Source organism: Xenopus laevis, chromosome 3S (genome assembly GCF_017654675.1).
Source record: "Xenopus laevis strain J_2021 chromosome 3S, Xenopus_laevis_v10.1, whole genome shotgun sequence".
Lineage (NCBI taxonomy): Eukaryota > Metazoa > Chordata > Amphibia > Anura > Pipidae > Xenopus > Xenopus laevis.
Window position 1 is genome coordinate 67444988 of NC_054376.1, and position 14135 is coordinate 67459122.

The 14135-nt window shown below is 35.8% G+C and overlaps 1 protein-coding gene across 1 annotated transcript in view; it reads left to right on the forward strand.

Annotated features, from left to right (window-relative positions):
* itih2.S (inter-alpha-trypsin inhibitor heavy chain 2 S homeolog) overlaps window positions 1–14135 on the forward strand; it is a 36439-nt gene continuing 22304 nt past the window's right edge. Inside the window, 8 exon segments of the mRNA NM_001094861.1 lie at window positions 1–134; window positions 4010–4063; window positions 5665–5697; window positions 6183–6355; window positions 8301–8405; window positions 11428–11590; window positions 12339–12446; window positions 13196–13321. Coding sequence (NP_001088330.1) covers window positions 45–134; window positions 4010–4063; window positions 5665–5697; window positions 6183–6355; window positions 8301–8405; window positions 11428–11590; window positions 12339–12446; window positions 13196–13321 — 852 coding nt within the window. The 5' untranslated portion in view covers window positions 1–44.

Genomic DNA, 14135 nt, shown 5'->3' on the forward strand with positions numbered 1-14135 from the left:
CTTTTGGACAGCCAGGGGGGTTATACCGGCTTCAGGGAGACAACATGAAGCCCCTTGTGTGTCTCTTTTTATTATTCTTTACTTCTGAAATTAGAAGCTTTGACATAATAATAGAGGAGGCTCCCGAGTCAGCCGTAAGTATCACGTAGAGGTGTAACATGGCTTTATTTTATTGGTGTTGATTCACAAGTGTACTTATATTCTACTGTATTGTGAAGTATCATTATTATTTCACTTTGCTATGAGCTGTTATTGCTGAGGATTCAGGGTATATATGGGGCCACTTGCTGTGGATAAGTTGTTAGGTTTTTTTTTTTTTATCTTTCTTTAATTAACATTTTATGCAATGAACTGGTTGTACATTTCCCTTAATAAAACTACTCATGATGGATTTGGCGGTCCAATGATATATAGTTATCTTTTCTATGATTCTCAACCAAAATTTAAATATTTCATATATACAGGACAAAATATATTTTAATACATAGCATAGATTTAACATTACAGCAAGTCATACATATAAGAAGTTGTGTTACTGCACAAATAATAATTACAAAAAAAAAAGTATTTGTCTTAAACATCCACTCAACAGATTGGCGAATGTAGTCTGTGATTTTAAGTGAGTTCAAGTAATATAGTGAGGTGCACACTAGGTGGCACTACAGTAATTTTGTAAAAGGAATACAGAGACTATATTTGCACATTGAAACAGTGCTAAACTGTGCCATAGGAAATTGTTTTACCCACCAAATTGTTTTACCCTACCAAAGGTTTTTTCATCCAAGCATGAATATTATTTAATGGTCCTGCTATACACAAATATACTTTGGGGCAGATTAATTATGCTATGTAAAAAATGATGGCAAGTTTCCCACACATCTCCAGGCTATAATTTTAATGTTTTTTCTAAGAGCGACTTCCACCAGAAATTAAAGGTTGGCAGTGGTGTAAAAAAAGATTCACTATCAAGTATTTGGGGCTGTTTACGAAGAATTATCTTTGAATAGTGCTATAGTCCCCAGAAATCTTCTTTTTACAAACAGTAATTAATTTTTTTTCGACACCTCCTCAAAATCAGCAAAAGAAAAACCATTTTCGTACCACGCTGAGAATCCTTATCGTTTTGAAAGGCCACTTTTGCTTAGAGGGTTTTGTTTCTGTAACACCTGGGTCTACTGCTTTCTTCCATCAGGTGGTTCTGATTGAGTTTCATCAAAAAAAATAATCTGTGGCCAGAAATTCCTGTGTTGTGTTATAAATCTACTGCAGCCTGGCTATTTGTTTGCACAATAGTGAAGGAGGTACGAAAGGTTAAAAGAAGGGGGAAAACAAATCTGCAGATCATTAACAAATATATTGTTATGAAACAAGATCACTATTAGTCAATGAAATGAAAACAATAACACTATGGGGTATACTTATCAAAGAGTGAAGTTAGAGATCGCCACAGCCCACTATAGTGAAATTCCATCACTCTCCATTCTTTTCTATGGGATTTTGAAAGGCTTATATATCAAAGGGTGAACTTTCACTTTCACCCATTGATAAATACTCTTTTCGAAATCCCATAGAAATGAGTGGCAGAATTTCACTCTAGCGGACTCTGGCGATCTCTAACTTCACTCTTTGATAAATTTGCCCCAGTATCTGCAATATACAGTGCAATATATGATGACAATTCTTATCATTTTTATCTCTCCAAGCTTTAGTATGGTAAAACAATACCAGAACTTTTGATAAGGACCACTCTGCTTGTTCTACTAAATAGACATCTATAATCCTTGGACTGTAGGAAACTAAAGTAGAAGCATTACATTTATTGAAATATATTCAAATTATATGAAAGACATTTACCAATGGGACTGTGGTTTTTTTTTTGTATTGTGCCCTTTTGGCGCAAACTGCTTGGAAATCCAACTCCTTTTTCTCTAAATCTATTTTCTTTCCTAAGAGCGCTGGGATTTGTGGTTTTATAGTTAGCCAGCTCTTTCCATCAGCTAGATACGGTTACCACAGAGACCACCGTCCCAGTGTCCCTGACTTCTCCTCTTTGTGGGGTCCCTCAAATAGAAAAATAATAGACAGCTCTAACGGGACTTCTCCACCATCTACCATTTCCTAATCATTCTTATCTGTGAAATCTGAGCATTGCTATTACTTGATTGAATTAATTAAGAACGTACTTATAATTAAGTCACAATGAAGTGTTGTTAAGTAATTCATAAAAGTAATTAATTTTTTAAGGGGTAATTTAGAATTTACTCACACATTATCCCATGCACTAAATCACTTTATTAGGAATGAGATAGCCTGGAAACCAAGGAATTTTACTGAGCACTAAATCAATTTTATTGCGGATAAGAATTAGTCAGTCGTACAGAATTATTATTGCACTAGCACCTTATAATATTGAGTAATTGAGTAATTTATGGAAGCTAATCCCTGATTTTTTGTATTACTTTTTCTTCTCTTAAATATTAGTAAATATTAATATATGTTTAATGGAAAGAGGGGCATACTTAATCCTCCACTGCCAGAAATGAGTATATTTATATAGTTATATATATTTCCAAGGAGACTAGCAACACTGAGACTTTGTGCAAAGAAATAAAGATTATATTTTATGTGAGCATATAATTAGCCAACGTGATGTTTCTGTCCACTTCAAGGCAACCACACCCCACAATTCATTTAGTTTAAATAGCCAATGATAACCAACCAATTAAGGAGTGACATCACCATATCAAAGTGACTATTGCATTTTAAGTTACAATAAAATTGTTAGTCGTAAAAGTGATTAAAATACAATCATGCTCTAAAATTTCAATGCCAATCTATCATATGTATATAGGTGCTACTCATTAAAGTGCAAAGTAAGACAGTAAGGTTAAAAACATATGAGCAATCAATTACAGTCCATCTCCTAACTCTCTAGCTCAGTATTTGGGGACCCCCTCCCTATCTGAGTTTTCAGCTACATATCCATATATAAATAACCTTTATATTTACAACAATCACATATTTACCATTATTATTGTGGACTCAAATAGCCCAAAAGTTTAGGCACATACTTAATGAATTCCAAATACAGATATATAGCATGCTCATAAGTAAAGGGTATACATAACAACCCTCAATATTAGTAAGCCATACAGTTCAATCTGTGGGCAAACTGTACTTGAAGCAGAGTATATATATATATATATATATATATATATATATATATATATATATATATATATATATATATATATATATATATATATATATATATATATACACACACACACACCACCTTTGCTAGGTAAAAGTACATTATGTTTAAATTAATTTATTCTTTGTGTTAGTGTCCCTTTAATGATATTGGTGAAAAATTCTCCAATGAACTTACACACAACAACCAATAATAATTCTGCTTTTATAATTATAACTACACTAGGTAAGTTAAAGCAAATATGTGCATGCCATGGGTTGTTGCATTGGAACAATGTTTGCATATTTATATATTTTTTGCATATTGTATTAATGATTGATATTTTTAGATATTGATTTATATCTGAACAAACAGGCTCCAGTTAATATTTGAGTCTGGGTTTTTCAGATATAAAATTTAAATACTTTAATTCTAATAGCAATGTTCCTTTAAGCGGACAGTTCAGTTTATTATTGTGTATTTGCATGTTTGGCACTATGGACCTAAGACATTTTGCATTTTTGTGGGTGTGCATGTGGTTTTGGATTATTTGGGGTACATGGTAAAACAGAGCTGGTTAATGGATATTCAAGCAATAAGGTAGGATGCACAGTGGCAAATATGGCTGATATACAGTGTTTTTCTTCCCTATCGCTAGTTGTATACAGACAAATGTAAGTAAATCAGTAAATAATATTACACTGCTTGTGATTTTAGATTTTATTAATAAAAAAGAAACATTATATTGATGTGCAGGATTAAAAAATCACAATGTAATTCTCAGTCAGTTTCACGTCTTCTTATCCTTTTGCCTAGGACCTAGGTGAACTACTGAAAGAGTTTGAGCCCAGTCTTGCTGAAAGAAACAAGGTACATTCTGATCTTTGTCTCTACAATGTACATTGAATTGAATGCAAATTTTAAGGCAAACATTCATTACCCAACTTGTTATTCAGAAAACTTCGAATTGCGGGATGGATCACCCATAGACTGCATGTTCTCCAAATAATAACAGGTCCCTTACCTATAGTATGTTTGCTTGTTTTACTAAGGGAGATGGATGATTGGGGGAAGTAGGGAAGGGGCACTAAGTCCTCACTGTTGCTTTATTCCTACAGTTTAAACTGAGATGATATTACCTCCCAACTCAAATCATTATTGTTTGCATATTCACTGGATTGCACAAATCATACATGTTCACTTAAATGCACTTTTAGCTAGAAGTATTTATTCACCTACATAACATCTATAAAATTAGTCCACTTATCAGAAAATCACTTGTGTATTTCTGTAATTGTCTTTTTGCTTTTGCATAAATGTGGATATAATCTTTGCCCTTTAAATCGACTCTCGTGTATATGGCTTCAATACAGATAACAGAACTTGCACAATGTCTCACAGAGTTGGACTTAAACAAAATTTCACATGTACACAGTCCAATGTCTATGTTTCATGGCCATATATGTGTTTTAACTTGGAATCAATATCATATAGATTTGCAATGTGAAAAAAATGTGCAAAGTTCTACTCATATTTATATAAAACGAGAATACAATTTTTTTCACTGAAAATGAAAGTTGCAGGGGTAGGGCTAGTTGTTTGAAGCACGCAGCTGGAAAACACAAACCATAGTCCAAAAAGCTCTAAATAACCGGAAGGTCACCTCCCACGGACTCCATTTTAAAGGAATAATTTCCTTTTTCTCTGTAATAATGGAACTGTACCTTGTACTTGATCCCAACTAAACTGCATGAACCCATATTGGTAGCAAAATAATCCTAACAGATATATTTAAGGTTTAATTCATTTTTAGCAGACTTAAAGCACAAAGATCCAAATAACAAATAGATCGCCTATCTGGAAAACCCCAAGTCCCACACATTACCCTACCGGCAATATTATTAATAATAATAACAATAACAACCTCCATCCTGCAGTTGACAGGTTGTTCTCTATAGTACTTAATGCTATGGCACAGACACTAGACACTCAGCCTTGCCATTGCTTCACTGCTCCTATAGACTGCATTTTTGCTTCTTCTCTACCAAAGTTACACTTTTTAACATTGGATATCACAGTACAAACAATCCTGTAACCAAGCAATAATAACTAAAAATTAGTACCAAAGGCACAGAAGCAGGTATAGATAACTTATTTAACAACTGCATGGACCATTGGATTTTAGGATCACAAATCCCCCCTAAGATATTGGTTTCTATTGCAACTAATTTAATCATCCAAAGATAAGACAGGAATAAATATATATACTGTATATATACATTACCACAGCTGGTTGTCCCAAAATTTGTTAATGGCAAAAACTGAATGTTTCTCTGCAAATGTGTGATTTAATGTATATGGAGGCTACATTGGATGATATAAGAGTATCAAAGAATACATTAAATGTTAAGTCTGGAAAATATAATAGTTGTGATAAAGAGTAAACTATTTTTTCTTTTTCCTTTTAATAGAGAAGTGTACTCAGTGACGATGATGAGAGTGAGGTATGTGATTAACTAAACATCCAAGGTCAATTCTGGGTAACCATTAGCTTTCTATGACTGGAAGGTCACTAACTTGCTTTAGGATACAAAAATGTATAACTCCCTCTGTTATTCACATGTAGGACAATGATCTTGGTACAAAAAAGGGACCGAAACGTCGGTTTTACACACAAAGTAACTAATACAGAAGTTGTTTTGCACAAAAAAAGTCCCTTGGTGCTGTTTTTTTTTGTTCAAGTATATATATATATATATATATATATATATATATATATATATATATATATATATATATATATATATATATATATATATATATATATATATATATACCATTTGCAATTTAGTGGATCTAATCTAAAGGCACTATTTGGATTATTTGGATTGTCATTGAATCTTAAATTAAACTGCTGACAGGTACTATTCTATTTGCTAATTTCCGAGAAGGTTTTGGCTTTTCATTTGTTTTTTACTCCCTCCTACAGGTTTTTACAGAAGATGCAATTACTCTTCACAGCTACAAAGTTGAATCCACTATAACTTCACATTTTGTAAACACCATGATTAGAAGCAAAGTGGTGAACAATGCCAAGCATTCACAGAACATGGTATTTGATATCCAAGTTCCTAAGGGAGCCTTCATCAATAACTTCACTATGTGAGTTGTAAAAGTGTGAACCATGGTTAGCTATAAGCTTCCTATTTATATTGTATGCCACTAAGGTTGCCACTGGTCTTTTTAAATGTGTTTGTTTTGTAGTTAGCTTTAATTACTAATGCAATTCGTTTTTTTTTAAACATAACTATATTTCATTAGATCCTGCCAAAAAACAATTGGCTTATATCATTATTTGGTGGAAGATTGTTCTGATGCTTTTATTTATCACTGTGTTGTTATAAATTGACATTTTAAACGATTATATCTGTAAAAACAGTTTAGAAAAGAACTCCAAGAAATCCATTAGTTAGGAAGGACAAGCCTTATAGACACCATAGGCAGTAATTTCCAAATGCTGTCTCTGATAGAATACTGCTACATGTGGCTCCTTACCTCAGCTGGGCCTTTGCAGTAATATTGCAGGGTCTCCAGACTGACCTATAACTATCACACATACACTTTAGCAAATGATCTTGAGAGATTTTGAAAGAGCGAGTTGATTCATTAAAGGGATACTGTCATGGGGAAAACATTTTTTTTCAAAATGAATCAGTTAATAGTGCTGCTCCAGCAGAATTCTGCACTAAAATCCATTTCTGAAAAGAGCAAACAGATTTTTTTATATTCAATTTTGAAATCTGACATGGGGCTAGACATATTGTCAATTTCCCAGCTTCCCCTAGTCATGTGACTTGTGCTCTGATAAACTTCGATCACTCTTTACTGCTGTACTACAAGTTGGATTGATATCCCCCCTCCCTTTCCCCCCCAGCAGCCAAACAAAAGAACAATGGGAAGGTAACCAGATAACAACTCCCTAACACAAGATAACAGCTGCCTGGTAGATCTAAGAACAGCACTTAATAGTAAAAACCCATGTCCCACTGAGACACATTCAGTTACATTGAGAAGGAAAAACAGCAGCCTGCCAGAAAGCATTTCTCTCCTAAAGTGCAGGCACAAGTCACATGACCAGGGGCAGCTGGGAAATTGACAAAATGTCTAGCCCCATGTCAGATTTCAAAATTGAATATACAAAAATCTGTTTGCTCTTTTGAGAAATGGATTTCAATGCAGAATGCTGCTGGAGTAGCAGTATTAACTGATGTGTTTTGAAAAAAAACATGTTTTCTGATGACAGGATCCCTTTAAATAACTAACACAAGCAAAAAGGGGACTTCCTTTGTACACTGAGGGGGTTTACTAAAATCTGAAAATGTCTCACTATTTTCTTAAAACCACTTTGTCCAAACTCCCCCTTATATTTTTACCATATTTATGAATACATTTAGTTGAAAAAATCTGTCACAGGACTCGATAAAATTGTAAAAAATCTTAATTGTACGATTTTTTTCACATTTGACGCCCGAAAACTAATTATTTTTGGATTATCTCCCGAAAACCACACATTTTTCATATTATTGTTAACCAAACCCATCATGATATCTTCCAATAGGACATCTGCCATTGACTTCTACATGACCCCGGCAGGTTTGAGATGCAGTACTTTTTTATTCTGACTTTTGACATCCTCTGATTTAATAAATCTCTAAAAATTTGAGGGTTTTTTTCTCCGAAAAACTGTGTTTTTCCCCAGTAAAACTTTGAACAGAAAAAAAATCTGACTTTCCGCATTCACACTTTCCCCAACTGGCCTAACTTAGGGTCCTACCTTCTCAAGCCTCAAGCAGGAGATCAAATAAACAGAACCATTTATAGACAAGGGGACTGGGACTTCCCATGCTACTCTTGCTAAATTGAATACCTCCTTCCCACAGGGCATATGCTACACTTTCTCTCTGACTGGGACACAAGCCTAAGCCTTCCTACATTGTTGTGGTGATAACTCCAGTCCTGCTTAAAACATATATAAAAAAATATTTTTCAGGCAAACATTTATTGTTGACATGTTTAATATCTTGATGTGAATTTTCTGTCTATTTAGGAATGTAAATGGCATCACATTTAGTGGGTCAATTAAGGAGAAGTCTGTGGCCAGAAACCTGTACTCAAAAGCAAGGGCACGAGGCAAAGCAGCTGGATTAATGAGGTAAATAATTAAAGGGAGCATATTGTGTAAGAAAACAAGAATGTGCTATTGCATTATATGACTCAATAAATAAAAATCCACATCTCGCAATGTAATATTGTTACTTAAACTGTTATTGCAATGCGAATTTTAATTGTGCACTCTTAAGAAGAGATTGAAGGTGTTGTAATCTTTTGGAGCAAACATAACGACTTTTTCAGTAAGAAGTTTTATTACATTGACTGCGCATTGGCTCAAACTATAAAATTATCAAATGGTCTTCCACTGTTGGAAGTGGTCACTAAACAGTTTCCGGGTTTGCAAAAGCTATATTAAATTTGTGCAAAGCAAAATTTGTTCCCGCAAAGGCATAACTTTTCGCATTGCGAATAGTTTTTCTGTTACCGACTTTTATTGCATTCCCCCGTATGTGTCTATACTTTTGCCTGAAAATAACATATAACATTGTGTAAAGTAATGTAGTTTAAAAAAAAACAACAACTTTTTACTACTGCAAAAGTGCAGGAAAGGTATGCATAGGGGGAGAGGGGCAGCATGGCATGAACTGCCTCAGGGCAGCTCTTAGTATAGAATTGTCCATGTAAAAGGCAAAGTAGGATTAATTACACTTTAATGCTCATTTACAACCACAGCCATAGTTGTAGTCGCACAAAAATAGATGTAATCGTCGCATATATTGACAGCATTTATTGAGGTGCTTGTGTCCAAAAGACGCGCCTATCCCTGTATCCTCCTATAGCTTAGAGCAGTGATCCCCAACCAGTAGATCATGAGCAACATGTTGTTCTTCAACCCCTTGGATGTTGCTCTCAGTGTCCTCAAACCAGTTGCTATTTTTTGAATTCCAGGCTTGGAAGCAAGTTTTAATTTCATAAAAACGAAGTATAGTGCCAAGCAGAGCCTCCTGTAGGCTGCCAGTCCACATAGGGGCTACCAAATAGCCAATCACATCCCTTATTTGGCACCCCAAGGGACTTTTTCCTGCTTGTGTTGCTCCCCAACTCATTTTAAAATTGAATATGCTCACGGGTAAAATAGGTTGGGGACCCCTGGCTTAGAGTTACCAGATCACTTGAAACTCAGGGGCATTTCTAGAAAATACACTTAGAAGGGCTGCACTGATTTCACTTAAAGGAGAAGGAAACCCCCAGGGCGCTAAACCCCTCCCCCCCTCCCCTGTGCTGCCCCCCCTCCCTCCTCCCCCCTGGCCTACCTGTCCCCCTGGGCAAATGCCCCTAACTTTTTACTCACCCCTCTGCGCAGGTCCTGTCCACGGAGTTCGCAGTCGCCATCTTCTCCCACGCGCGTCTTCTTCCTGCTCTGACCGGCGTCTTCTGGCACATGCGCAGTAGGAACAGGTACCGGTACGGCTCTACTGCGCATGCGCCGAATGTCACGAAGTTTTCCGATTTCACTTCGTGACATTCGGCGCATGCGCAGTAGAGCCGTACCGGTACCTGTTCCTACTGCGCATGCGCCAGAAGACGCCGGTCAGAGCAGGAAGAAGACGCGCGTGGGAGAAGATGGCGACTGCGAACTCCGTGGACAGGACGCAGAGGGGTGAGTAAAAAGTTAGGGGCATTTGCCCAGGGGGACCGGTAGGCCAGGGGGGGGAGGGGGGGCAGCACAGGGGGGGGGAGGGGTTTAGCGCCCTGGGAGTTTCCTTCTCCTTTAAATACAATGAGTGCAGCCCTGCAACATGCATTTATTGTCCTCACGTGTTCTAGTAACTCTACCATAGTTGCACTTGGTGCCTCTGTGTGCACTTTATTTTAATGCAACAATCTAAAACGAACCATTCAGACATAAATTGTAGAATTAAAGTAGGAAAAATTACAAATCAGAGCATGTTCTGCCCATTAATTAACAGACAACAATAGTTATGTTGGAAATAGTAGTGATAGTCACCCATGTACTGTATATTGTAAGATAGGCAAGACATACAAAGATGTTATTATTACCTGTTGTTTCTAACTTGCCTGAAAGTTTTTTTTAATGATTATTCCAAAGGCCACAGATGGCCCAAAAATTGTACAGAACTTTGTTTCATATGACTATACCTTTGGTTCGATGGCTTAAATTTATTAAACTACTGTTTGGAATGCATGTGAAATACATTAGGAAGCTAAGCTGATGAAACGCATCAACCTTATTTACTTTATGTAATGTTAACCTTTAGGGGCAGATTTATCGAAGGTCGAGGTTAATTTTCGAATGCAAAAAAATTGAATTTTGAGCTATTTTTGTGTACTTCGAATAGTCCAAATTCAATTCGAATGTGAAAAAAATTCGAAAATTCAAATATCGAAATTTATCATGTACTGTCTCTTTAAAAAATCTACTTCAACCATTCGCCATATAAAATCTGCCGAATTGCTGTTTTAGCCTATGGGGGACCTCCTAGAATTGGTGGACTTTGGAAAATCTATGTTTTTTTGGGAAAAGCTTTGATTCATTTAGATCAAATGCAATATTCCTTCGATTTGTGCGATTCAAATTTGGGCGAATACAGACCTGTTAGATCGAAAACTGACCTATCCGACCCAAAAAAAACCTTCGACTTAATTTCAATTGGTCTTTTTGAATTTGAATTTCGAAGTTTTTTCAATTCGAAATTCGACCCTTGATAAATATGCCCCATAATGTTCACATGATTAAATGTGAACATTAACTGTTCAAGGGCTTAATGTTCACAGGCTTGGATACACAGCATCCACTGTAAAATAATCATTATTTTCCAATGCAGTTATAGGGAATACCTCACTCCTATAAGGGGTTATTTTATCCAAGTTTTGAAATGTGAGGAAATATTTCAGCATGCTGTACAAGTAGCAGTGCATAGGAACTTTAAGTAATAATTTAGGTAAATGATTAGGTAAAGGATATGCTTAGTCCTGATCATGTAATCTATAGTTTATATAAAAAATAACCAAACTTTCATTGTATGTTTACCATACATGATGTTAAAAAATGTACTCAGAATATGCAATATTCCTTAATCTCCAGATTTTGTTATTTATAGGACTAATTCCATGGATATGGAAAACTTTAAAGCGGAATTGAATGTGCCCCCAGGAAGCAAAGTACAGTTTGAAATTCATTACCAAGAAGCCCTGCGTCGGAAGTTAGGTGTTTATGAGCACGCTGTCTTTATTCAACCTGGCAGATTAGCAAGGCATTTAGAAGTAAGTAGCACAACCTAAATTGTAATATGTTATGTTTTCATTTCACAGCAATGTACAATATAAGGACATGGATCAATCAGCATCATTTAATTTATTGATTGTTGTGCGGGGTGACATTATAGTAGTGTTTGGAAATACACCCTATTCTAAAGTAAGACACATGAATTATGCTTGAGTGATTTTATATCCGTCTGTTATTTATTTTATATAAGTTGAGGAGGTTTTGAATCCTTTATATAGTGTATGGGTCCAATATATTTTAGGTTTTTTGGGTCTTAAGCACTAGCTAAATGAACCATCAAGTATACATATTAGAGGGTATGTAAGGTGCAGAGCACTTGGTGCACACTTCTATACCAAATATACCAAACAATACAGAGAAAAAGTTCAGGACTCATACATTTAAGTAAATATATTTCAGCATTGCAGCTGAGTTAAAAGACTTTCCTGATGAAGGCTTAAAATTAGATTTTTTTTTACTCAATAAACTGTACTTTTTTTGAACTGAGAGTGGTGATCTTTTTCTCTACTAAAAGCCTACTAAAATACACTTAACCATTTGGGAAATTAGTATTGTTTTGCTTGCAGCATAGATTTGTGTACCTTAGTACACCTAGTACTAGTTACTGCAATTACTATTATATTAGAGATCAAACAAATCTAGAGAAATTAAGAACTGTTATAGGACACAACTGGAAAACAGCTGTAACGGATTTTTTCAGCAAACCCTTTTTTGTTTATTTTTCAGGTTGATATTTATATTACAGAACCCCAAGGATTTAGTTTTGTTAATGTTCCCAAAACAATTACAGAAGGTTTTGCTAAACTCGTCAAAATTACACAAGGAGATAAAAAGGTAAACGCTTATGATGATCAATATTATGAATGATATGTATTACAGGTGTAGAAGGGGCAAACATACCTTAATTGACATGATTCTTCTTAGGTAGTATTGTTATTGGTAGTGCCATTATTTGTATTAATATTATTAACAACATATTCCCCAGCACTGGGTGTATACATCAAACATACAAATTGCATACATAAAAGCAAGCAATACAAAAGGCAAAAAGGGCAGTGCTCAAAAGATCTTACAATCTAAAAGATAAGGCCCTCAATGGCTACATGAAGAAGATTTTCATTGCTGACATACAGCCAGAGTTAGACAGAGCGATATCTTTACATTCATTGATTTGTTGCACTATGTACATATATCTGTACATTTAAATCAACTGGAAGTGTTCTGCTGAAAAGGAGAGTGATTATGGTTGTGGAAAACATGCCAATGGGGTTGTATGGCCAATTGGGAGGCTTTAATTACTACTCAAAGCCAGCTCCCAGGCAATCTAACCCTTCACTATTTTCAACCAATGAGCCTTTAATTTCATACCTGTACTTCAAATACTTCTTCTTTGTGCAGATGTTTTATAACAACCATATATAGACAAGAGTGGCAGGAAATACCAATTAATATGAGATAGAACCTCTAAATCTTGGACAGCTTTTCTTTTACAATGGTTTTGATCTCTGGCTCTCTGCCCCAAAATATGTGTTTTAGAATATTCCTCAATAATGTTCTTTGGCTTTCCTTTGCTTCTTCATAAGGCTCACATTTCATTCAAGCCAACTTTGGATGAGCAGCGACAATGTCCCACATGCTCCACCACAGCTGTGAATGGAAACCTTTTTGTAAAGTATGATGTTAAAAGGGAAGAAAGCAGCCACCTTCAGGTAAGTTCACAGTAAAATGTTCATGCAGGTATTCCTAAGGGTCCTCTTCTTCGGCGGTTGCCTATGTGTCCCCCAGGCGATTTTAATTTTAGCCGGCGGAGGGCAGGGAGAAGGCAGTTCGGGGAGATTGTCGCCCCGAAGAAGAGGAGATTTGTTGATGGGGTGACTAATCTCCCCGAATCTGGTCGTGTGGCCAGACCCTTAGTCCTGTCACTAAATCCTCACAAAAAGTAGCTGCTACTAGTAGCTCCAGAGCTAAAAGTAGCAGCTACATTTTGTGGCTACAAAAAACCCTGCCATAGACAATACTAGAACTGCCTCTTACTAAAATACACAACGGGGCACATATACTTAGGGTCAAATATCGATATTCGACCGTCAAAGTAAAATCCTTCGACTTCGAATATCGAAGTCAAAGGATTTACCGCAATTAAAAAACGATTAGATCCTTTGAATCGAATGATTAGAAGGATTTTAATCCATTGATCGTACGATTTTCCTTCCCCATAGGCTAACATTGATGTTCAGAAGGTTTTAGTTGGCGAAGTAGGGGGTCGAATTTTTTTTTAAAGAGACGGTACTTCGACTATCGAATGGTCGAATAGTCGAACGATTTTTAGTTTAAATCGCTTGATTCGAAGTCAAAGTCGTAGTCAAAGGTCGAAGTAGCCAATTCGATGATCGAAGTAGCCAAAAAAAACGTTCGAAATTCGAAGTATTTTTTCTTCTATTCCTTCACTCGAGTAAATGTGCCCCTAGTTTCTTAGCTAAATCAATTATCACTATTGTCTATTTTGTAGCCGTGACAAGTAGC